Consider the following 11,765-nt stretch of genomic DNA (forward strand, 5'->3'; position numbering starts at 1 on the left):
ATTTTTGTATCCTAAATGATTTTTCATGTTTCGTATGTTAATTGCAATTATTTTTCAATGATCCAACTAGGTGTTTGCAAGAACATAAAAGACTAATTAATTTTGGCTTCCTCTATGATCACAATTTTGTTGGGCATGTTTTGTGATTTGCGTTGCAGGTATGGGGAAAAACAGTGATATTGGAATCTTGGCCATGAACCCAGGGGGTACATATATCTCTTTTACGATTACTTGGTAGAGCTCCAGACTAGGCCCTTAACTGAGCAAAGAAGCCCAATTCCAGTGAAATCAAAGTAGCCCAATTCTAGTGAAATCCTCAGAGACCTTATTTAATAGACTTCCTGAGCACTATGTCGCATATTCAAATGGGCTTAAAATTTCTATGAGCAATAACTGCATTAAAAGGGTGACTCCCCGTTCTCAGAAACACATAAGGCCAACCAAATGGAGAATCTGTTTTTCACTGGCTTCTTCAAGTCTTTTATTATCTCAGGCTGTGTGAAGCTAGACACACATTGAAAATACTGCACAACAAGTTGAATCATATTGTAATCTGTACCATCTCTCCATGCACTGATTGCCTTCTCATAGAACATCCTATTGCTAAAACTCACAATACATAGACCACCAGGCCTAAGATTCATTCATAATTAGTTGTCCATATTTCGTTCAGGAATAGCATTTTCAAGAAATATGCAGATAAAGATTTTGTTGAAATTGGTGTCAGAGCTAATAGACTATTATTCCTTGTCTATGTAGTTAAGGGTAACCTGTCAGCTCAAGCATCAACTCCATAATATATAATTCTTGATGTATTCTTTGTTGATGAAGTATAAGATGAATTTTCCAAAAATGAAAGAAAGGCATGCTTGAAATTAACATGCCTAGAGATTCTGGAATGGAATATGAGCTCTAGCGCATATTGATGAGTCTGACACCACTTCTTATAAAAATTTTCAATGGGTTTCCCCATTCCTCTGGTAAAATAATCACAGAGACTGAGCCATGGAATCAGGCTGTGTCATTTCTCTACCAATTCTGCATTGAATATTTTGGGCAAATCATATACCTATATTTGACTTCCTTTGCATTGTTTTTGGCTTGGATCCTTCATGCCTGCAGGCATTGAAGTACACCTATAGGCCTCCATTTTCATTTTCACTGCATCCAGAGAAAATGTACCGTTATTTGCATTAGTTTTCTTGTTTCCCGTTATGGCCCATTCACTAGATCCATTTTCAAATAACATTAGTTTTCTTGTTTCCCATTATGTCCCATTCACTAGATCCATTTTCAAATTTCTCCTACGATGAAATCTCAATATGGGTAGTTGGTCTCTCCTGTTTCAAAGCCACTACTCCATGCCCATTAACAAACTCATTTAGCAATGGTGATGCAACATTCAAGCCATGATTCGTCACCCTAAGACCTTGAATATCATGGCCACCAAAATTAAAATTTTCATCATCAAACTGAGTTGCTTGATCTAGGAAATGCGTAGTGTTGGCAGAAACACAATATACATTCAACTTGCATTTTGAAAAACAGAGATGAAGAAAAGATGCAGGTAACAAGGTTGTCATAATCGAAAGACATATAACAAGCATTAGGAATAATGGGGCCAACAACAACACTCTCTGTATTACAACCTCCATAAACTTCATCCCCAATCCTGATCCTTCCACAATCCTACTTCTCTTTCTTGGCTTCCCCATGGATGCAGACCCATGAATCAACTAATCACACACCACGTTTACAGCAAGGGTACCCTTTTTATCTCATTGTCAAAACCAAACCTTGAAGAGACAAACACCAGGTCAATTCAATATAGGTTTCAACGCATGTTAACACTACTTAAAAACAATGACTGTTCGACCTTATGAAAATGGATGTTTATTACCATTTCTAAATATTTAAACTGCAATGGGAATTATAATAGCAGCTTCCACTAACCTAATCTTTATGTTGGCAGTTCTCCATTTTTTATGTAGTATTTTAACTGTTGCCCTAACAAGAACAAAGGTAAATGGAAGAGGAGATCGATTATTTTCTCCAATAACACCTAATTGAAAATTTGCATTGGGTTTTACTGTTTTAATCTCTGCATGCAATTATTTCCTCTGTTATTACTGATATCTACCTATCCCATGGTATGACTTGTAGGACTGATCGGTGGTTGGCGTTGCAGATTCTCTGTTTTTGCTGGGTGCACATGGATACTCTGGCCCATTATGTGCTTTCTGTATGGCTTTAGATATACAATTTTAATAGTTTGTATCTGTTGAATGCCATAGCAGTGAGTATTTGTATATACTTAGAATGTTGAACATGAAGACATTTGAAAAGGGATATTTTGAACATCGAATTATGTACTGGTTTTTCAATATAATAAAAAAACCATCGATTTTTCTTTCCTGAGAAAAAAGCCTCCTCTTTTAACTAAGGTTATGTGATAATCCAACAAATATTGGCCAATAGTGCGGGAATCTATGGGTTAAGGCTATGAACAAACCGAGAAGTGATGCATGATGCTAAACCCTAGGATGTGGACTAAATAAACTCCTAATCATGTGGATGATTGAATGGCATGCATGAGTCTCAACCCTAGGATGTAGACTTAATAAACTCCTGATCATATGGATGATTGAATGGCATGAGCACCAAAACATAGAAGGGTTACCATGCTAGGCAACTAATGAAAGGAAGGTTGTATGTCTAGGTAGATGATAAATGCCAAAGTTCGATAGGTTAATTTATCTACGTAAGCAAGGGTGGTCATATAAGAAGGGAAAAGAAAGGGAAATACAACATTCTCAAGAGAGATATGTTATGCTAAACACCACTTAAAGAAATATAACTGAAGAGGACCACTTTCGATAGTGAGATAAGGGCATGTATGGAGAATTCCTAAATGGAAGTAAGTCAATCAATATTGATGTGTAAATTTTCTTAAGAAAAGAAAAATAATGCATATATATTTGAATTAATAATGTTACCTACTTGAATGACCCCATGAGTAAAGGCTCCCCGAAGAAGTTTCAAAGCAAAAAAAATCTAAGAATGGCATTTTGAAGGGCTTGGAAATAATGACATAGGTGGCTTATGAATTATAGTTTCTATGAGCATGTACAAGGAAAAATAAAAAAGAAGGGTTTCTTTAAAAAGACTAAATCTCAAAATTCAAATTCACTTTTGCATACTAAATTTGAAGAGGAGAAGGTAGTCCCAAATCTTTATATGTTCATCATAGACATATTAACTATGGGAATTTTAGTTAGTAAGTCTAAAGGCATGTATATCAAAAACCTCATCTTCAAGAATAGGTGTATGCTCAATAGAATGTACCAAACCCCACCAATTAAAATATTAATAATAAAGAGAAATCTTATGCTACTAAAAATTTGAATTTATCATGGACATGCAATTAGGTTTGATATGGACCGCATCTGCCATTTGTATTTAAAGGTATCACATGTGAATTTCCTAGAGAAGAGAAGATTGGGATAATTGAACGGATTGGTAGTGGGAAATTCACACTTAAAGTACTAATTCATATTGTAGAACCCGCAGGAGGGAGAATTTTCATGGATGGAGTCGACATCTCAAATATTGGACTCCATGATTTAAGATACAAACTAAGAATTATCCCACAAGACTGAATATTATTTGAAGGAACTGTATAAAGCAATTTGTACCCACTCGAAGAACATTCCAACAGGGAAATTTGGGAGGTAAGTTGATGGGGTGAGATCTTGGGGTTAACCAAAATCCCAATTCCCAAATAAATCGATCCTGAGGCCTGTGGGTTATGGCCCACAAAGCCCATCGGAAGCGCCTAAGGCTTTAAGCCTTTAAATCGTGGACTTACTTTAGAATTAGCCACCCTTTTATCGGCGTTTTTAATCACCCATCGGAAGCCACCACCCATGTATTAACTACATATACATGTATTAACTATTGGGTCGGACTTTAAAAGCCCGCAAGCATTACAATATATTAATACACGGGAAACCCGTGTAGTTCCGCTCCAATGAACATTCGCGGAATTCAAATCTTATACGCCCGCCTTTATAATTATCGGCGGTTCCGGTTATCGGTGCTCGCCATAAACAATAGCCTCCCCTCCTCCGATGCGACGGACCCGACGCCCTTTATGACCCAGCCTATAATGATTTCGGCTCCGTCATTTCGGCAGGTTCGCATCGGCGGTTTTGTAACACAAAGGGTCTGCGGACCCAACGCCACTCCAAACTGCCATTCATAATATTTCAGCTCCGAATATATCGGAGCTCACGCATTCCACTGTTATAAAGCCCTCCCTATGCGATGTGATATTGGTTCGGACCCGACAAGGGTAAGAACCAATATTAATAATATTCCAAGTCCGGCACAATGTCCCGCTTAAGGGAAAAGTCGTGAATCCTCTGTGTAAACAGAATAGCCACAATATTTTATAAGATAGCTTATGAAGCCTGCATACGCTGAAATAAAAAGGAATCGGCCATGAAGTCCTCAATCAAGCATCATGCGGGAAACAATAAGGGAATTCAACACTTTCAATACAAAGTAAAATAAGTTGTCTGCTACATGCATATATATATTAACAGAAACCATTAATTCCGATACACATGAAAGCCAAAGACACATGAAGGCACAGTTTCAACACTTAAACACATGTAGGTATTATTATATACAGAACAATTAGAAACTAAGGCATTTCAGCCTTAGAGACAAGTTCCCACTCGGCTACATTGTGAACATACTGTTCTCACACTCTTATCTATATCACTCTATCTCTCCTCTCTTTGAACATGCAGGTTCGTATACATATATAAGAAGTGTTAGATCGGATCACTATGAAGGATTCGATCACATCTCCTCCTTGTTTTGCTCCAACAAAAGCCCTCCATAATGCATGCATGGAAGATGACAATAGTAAGTCTCCTCGAGAGACTTATCCATCTTTTCTACTTTAAATCTGTTTTAAAGCAGATTTTCCCTATTTTCCTCCCTTCGTTCAGCTTCGTTGGTCCACGTCCTCCTCGCTCCGCTTTGGATTCCTCCCTTTCTCTAAGGGTGCTGGATGCTCCTGCATCAGACTCCCGAGTCACAAAAATTTATGACCTCCTGGTCATATGCTTCTTCCTGTCCTTAGCAATTCTACCCACTGTTTCAATCCTTCAGTGGAATTGCCTTCATGGTCTTCCGTGAGCTGCAACCAAACCTCTGCAGTAACAGTCTCCTCCTGCTACATGATACCTCACCAAGCTTCCTCCTGAGCTTAGTCTTTTGGCATCCTTCAGGTTCTCTCTTCTGGAACCATATGAGCACTCCATGCTCTAGGTTTGCTGCGATCTTCTCACCTTCGGCTACCGCCATCTGCACGACAGTAAGACCACAAACTCTCCAGCTTTAGCACAACTGTACCTCTTTCCCCTTCTACTTGCATTCTTCTTCCTTCTCTCTGGAATCCTTCTCCTCGCAAGAAACTTTCCCTGCTCTGATACCAAAATGATGGGGTGAGATCTTGGGGTTAACCAAAATCCCAATTCCCAAATAAATCGATCCTGAGGCCTGTGGGTTATGGCCCACAAAGCCCATCGGAAGCACCTAAGGCTTTAAGCCTTTAAATCGTGAACTTACTTTAGAATCAGCCACCCTTTTATCGGTGTTTTTAATCACCCATCGGAAGCCACCACCCATGTATTAACTACATATACATGTATTAACTATTGGGTCGGACTTTAAAAGCCCGCAAGCATTACAATATATTAATACACGGGAAACCCATGTAGTTCCGTTCCAATGAACATTCGCGGAATTCAAATCTTATACGCCCGCCTTTATAATTATCGGCGGTTCCGGTTATCGGTGCTCGCCATAAACAATAGCCTCCCCTCCTCTGATGCGATGGACCCGACGCCCTTTATGACCCGGCCTATAATGATTTCGGCTCCGTCATTTCGGCAGGTTCGCATCGGCGATTTTGTAACACAAAGGGTCTGCGGACCCGACGCCACTCCAAACTGCCATTCATAATATTTCGGCTCTGAATATATCAGAGCTCACACATTCCACTGTTATAAAGCCCTCCCGATGCGATGCGATATTGGTTTGGACCCGACAAGGGTAAGAACCAATATTAATAATATTCCAAGTCCGGCACAATGTCCCGCTTAAGGGAAAAGTCGTGAATCCTCTGTGTAAACAGAATAGCCACAATATTTTATAAGATAGCTTATGAAGCCTGCATGCGCTGAAATAAAAAGGAATCGGCCATGAAGTCCTCAATCAAGCATCATGCGGGAAACAATAAGGGAATTCAACACTTTCAATACACAGTAAAATAAACTGTCTGCTACATGCATATATATATTAACAGAAACCATTAATTCCGATACACAGGAAAGCCAAAGACACATGAAGGCACAGTTTCAACACTTAAACACATGTAGGTATTATTATATACAGAACAATTAGAAACTAAGGCATTTCAGCCTTAGAGACAAGTTCCCACTTGGCTACATTGTGAACATACTGTTCTCACACTCTTATCTATATCACTCTGTCTCTCCTCTCTTTGAACACGCAGGTTCGTATACATATATAAGAAGTGTTAGATCGGATCACTATGAAGGATCCGATCACATCTCCTCCTTGTTTTGCTCCAACAAAAGCCCTCCATAATGCATGCATGGCAGATGACAATAGTAAGTCTCCTCGAGAGACTTATCTATCTTTTCTACTTTAAATCTGTTTTAAAGCAGATTTTCCCTATTTTCCTCCCTTCGTTTAGCTTCGCTAGTCCACGTCCTCCTCACTCCGCTTTGGATTCCTCCCTTTTTCTAAGGGTGTTGGATGCTCCTGCATCATAAGTCTTATTAAAATGAATGAGTTTTGATTTCCATGGTATGTGAGATGCTATTAGAAATATAACTTATCATTTTGCAAGATCGAAACATTTCACTTTTCGTTGAGATCAAATCTAAATAAGCTTGCCACAAGAGGCCATTAGGGTTGGTGAAAGCATGTCACTATTCTAGCTCTCACCAGATTCCATTCTTCTCTTTCTAAACAATGCTCTCTCCTATATTATGTGGTCCTCTATGCCACTCTTTTCTACGCTCTTGCCTTACGGTGTTCCCATTGCAACATGTGGTGCAATTGTTAATTTAACCAATTTGAAAAGTATGGTGTATCTCTTCCAAGTGCAATTTCAATTTCATTCCTAAAATTGACATCACTATTATTTATTCAAAATTAATATATTTGACAATAATGAAAATGCATAATGCATTTATGCCAATTAATTAGTTACAAATGACTAAACTAGTTGTAACTATTTCATCTTCTAATCAGAAATCACTTGCCTTTATATTTTTTAGATTTTATTAACTGTTTATTATTATTACACATTTTCTAGTAAAAACAATTAGTAATATATATATATATATATATATATATATATATATATATATATAAATTAATACAGTACAAAATATCTGCGTAAAGAATTCTCAATAATTGTGGAAAAAGAATTTTCCATAAGTTTTTCAAATCTATTTAATTGTGTATCCTCAAACAATTCAAAACAATTCAGGCCTCAACTTTATTATGCTTTGTATTTTAATATATAACATTGTTGTAAATTGTGAATTATTACGTGTGTTCTCAATAATTGTGAAAAAAGAATTTTCCATAAGTTTTTCAAATCTATTTAATTGTGTATCCTCAAACAATTCAAAACACTCAATAATTGTGGAAAAAGAATTTTCCATAAGTTTTTCAAATCTATTTAATTGTGTATCCTCAAACAATTCAAAACAATTCAGGCCTCAACTTTATTATGTTTTGTATTTTAATATATAACATTGTTGTAAATTGTGAATTATTACGTGTGTTTATGCTTAATCTCCTGAATATTTCTATTTGTTCGGAAATATAATAAACTACCTCGTGCTTTGATTCTTTGATTACAAAAAGAAATACTCACTTTCAAGCATTTATACCTGCTTTAGGAGGCTAATGCATCGGGCATCAATTTATATGACAGTCTCTCTCTACATGTGAATTTCCTTGAGAAGAGAAGATTGGAATAATTGAACGGACTGGTAGTGGGAAATTCACACTTCAAGTACTAATTCATATTGTAGAATCTACAAGAGGGAGAATTTTCATGGATGGAGTCGACATCTCAAATATTGGACTCCATGATTTAAGATACAAACTAAGAATTATCCCACAAGACTGAATATTATTTGAAGAAACTATATAAAGCAATTTGTACCCACTCGAAGAACATTCCGACACGGAAATTTGGGAGGTAAGTCTTATTAAAATGAATGAGTTTTGATTTCCATGGTATTTGAGATGCTATTAGAAATAAAACTTATCATTTTGCAAGATCAAAACATTTCACCTTTCATTGAGATCAAATCTAAATAAGCTTGCCACAAGAGGCCACTAGGGTTGGTGAAAACATGTCACTAATCTAGCTCTCACCAGATTCCATTCTTCTCTTTTTAAACAATGCTCTCTCCTATATTATGTGGTCCTCTATGCTACTCTTTCCTACGCTCTTGGTGTTCCTATTGCAACATGTGGTGCAATTGTTAATTTAACAAATTTGAAAAGTATGGTGTATCTCTTCTAAATGCAATTTCAATTTCATTCCTAAAATTGACATCACTATTATTTATTCAAAATTAATATATTTGACAATAACGAAAATGTATAATGCATTTATGCCAATTAATTAGTTACAAATGACTAAATCAATTGTAACTATTTCATCTTCTAATCAGAAACCCCTTGCCTTTATATTTATTAGATTTTATTAACTACTTATTATTATTACACAATTTCTAGTAAAAACAATTAGTTATATATATATATATATATATATATATATATATATATTAAAATTAATACAATACGAAATATGTGTGTAAGGAATTCTCAATAAGTGTGGAAAAAGAATTTTTCATAAGTTTTTCAAATCTATTTAATTGTGTATCCTCAAACAATTCAAAACAATTCAATGAATTGAAGCCTCAACTTCATTATGTTTTGTATTTTAATATATAACATCGTTGTAAATTGTGAATTATTTAGTGTGTTTATGCTTAATCTCCTGAATATTTCTATTTGTTCGGAAATATAATAAACTACCTCGTGCTTTGATTCTTTGATTACAAAAAGAAATACTCACTCTCAATCATTTATACCTGCTTTAGGAGGCTAATGCATCAGCCATCAATTTAAATGTCATTTAAACAAATATTTAAAAAAACCCTTAGACCGTGATATAATGTGACAAATTAGAGTATGCCAGCCGCCTTCAATAGATATAATAATAATTCTGTGAAAGATAAAATCCTGATTATCATCCATCATTTCTTTTATACTACAGGATAATTGAAATTCATAAAGTTTGATCAGAATACATGATAATTGAAATTCATAAAATTTTATATGAGAATACATGATAATCAGAGACAGATGAAAGCATATAAAAGGAAACAGAAAAGACAAGACTACACCAGGTTGAAGGATAGCTAAAGGCCAATATTCAAGATTATACTTTGCAACTCTGTATAAATACATTTGTGTAGCATGTACACCGGGTTAAAATATAAGTAACATTTTAATCACGCCCTTCACAGCTGAGAGTATTTGCAATGGACTCTGCTCAGTAAAGAAATGTATTATGGCTCTTTCAGCACAACCCCTAATAAATAAAACAAAATCACAGATTATGAAAGTGACGCAACTGGTATTTCAGCAATTAAGGCGTCAGAAGCACTATATTCATAACAACACTAATTAAAAATACGTTAAAATATTGAAATCTTAGCATATTTGTAAAAATATGGGAGGTGCACTTCGTTTATTCCAATGCATCGAGATGTAAAAGCAACATGTGGATGCTATTATAAATTATCTCCATAATAATCATGGAATCCAAATGAATTCAAAATATTCAAAGGCTGGTAAATTATTTTTTTTTCTCTCTCATCACCTAGCGGCTTGTTGTACCGCCTTATACCGGCCCCATGTCAGGCCGCATTAAAATTCCTATTGGGTGCGAAATAGAAATTACCGTAAATTCGAATCATAAATTTATAAAGTAAAATTCTAACATTATAACACTAAAAATGGTCATATATTTTCATTCGTAAATCGATTTCTTGATTTAACAAAAATCTTTTGGATGATATGGTGTCCTAAACATTAATGGATAAGTGTGATACACGTTATAACCCGGATACAAGCAACCATATTAATTTTTTTTAATTGATGACAGTCTCTCTCAAATACGATAGCACTTGTTGCTCTGCAGCCTGGCTGCTTGAAATATAAGCTAAAACAAACTTTCCAAACATAAAAACAACTTGTAATTACAAGTTAGATGGTTTTTAATTGATGACAGTCTCTCTCAAATACGATAGCACTTGTTGCTCTGCAGCCTGGCTGCTTGAAATATAAGCTAAAACAAACTTTCCAAACATAAAAACAACTTGTAATTACAAGTTTGACCATCTAAAATATAAAATTTAAATTGAAGCATCCTATTATAGAATTTATATCTCTAATTTCCTACTTCAATTATACCTGCTTTACATAACCATGCAACAAGTGTAGGATCATGGAAGTGTACTCTGATTTGTTGTTGTCAATTTTCATGGATTGCTATATCTTCTTTGTCAATTTCATCAATTGTAGGTTGATCGTATGGGGACACTTTGAGCTTAATATGGCGCTCTTTCAAAGCTAGTAGCCATTGACGTTCCCAAAGGTCAGGGGGGCCTACACTCCTCAGTAGCTCTACTTCTTCAAGACTCTTGAGGCGCTCTAATCCTTGGGCTATATTTTTCAGTTCGTTGCACCATTTGAGTCTGAAATACTTTAACATTGGCATTGCTGTATCCTGCAACGGTGGAAACTTTTTCAAACCACGAAAATGGCCTACTATGAGCTCTTCCAGCTTTGGAAATGCCATACCTTCTCCAAATTCCACTAGAAACTCAATGCAATTGTCATTTTGTGATAAGTGTAACTTTTTCAGATTAACAGTCTTTTCTAGTCCTTTATAAGCATCGCCCATGGAGTTATCGTGTTGTAATTCCAAGTCCATCAGGTTTTGAAGTCCAGATATCCACCTGGGAACCACGCATCCAAGGAGGTGAACCGCTTTAAGATGTTGCATGACTTCCATGTCCTTAGGAAGAATGAGGCACGGACTAGTTTTACAATTTATGAAGGAGAGTCTCCGCATCCTTTTCATGCCCCCAGAAGTCCCCTCCTCCAGATGAATAGAAGAAGGCGCGATATAGTTAACTTCTAATGATAGCTGTTGCAGAGGGGTCAAATCTTTGAGATCTCCCAATTGTAAGACTTTAGTTTTGGCTTGGGCATTGGCAGGGGAATTGGATACAAGTGACCCAGTTTGCAATTGGCTTGACAAAATATGGGGAAAAGTGACCCAGTATAAAAGGGAGTATAAGGTAAAGGTAATAAATATGGGGTTCCTTAGTGGACATCGAATGAGTGAGGACTATATGTCTATTTTGAATGTTTTGTTTATCAAAATTTGATGACTATCGGTAGGATACTTATTTTTAGCGATAAATTTTATAAATATCATTCAAGGGAATAATGATAAATGGTTGGAAATTGTGAATAGTTTTGAAATTAAAAAAAAAATTGAGAAAATAATAAAGCCACCAATATTTTCAAATTTATTGAGCACTAAATATCAATAT

General features: G+C 35.8%; 1 protein-coding gene across 1 annotated transcript; it reads right to left on the bottom strand.

Moving 5' to 3' along the window:
* Positions 1–10,675: 10,675 nt before the first annotated feature.
* On the bottom strand, positions 10,676–11,218 carry LOC149211292 (uncharacterized). Its single transcript, XM_089399246.1, has one exon. The coding sequence runs from the start codon at positions 11,216–11,218 to the stop codon at positions 10,676–10,678; it is 543 nt and encodes a 180-aa protein (XP_089255372.1).
* Positions 11,219–11,765: the final 547 nt, after the last annotated feature.

Source organism: Pinus tabuliformis, chromosome 1_2 (genome assembly GCF_031772625.1).
Source record: "Pinus tabuliformis cultivar Carrire ecotype Pingquan chromosome 1_2, CPIR1, whole genome shotgun sequence".
Lineage (NCBI taxonomy): Eukaryota > Viridiplantae > Streptophyta > Pinopsida > Pinales > Pinaceae > Pinus > Pinus tabuliformis.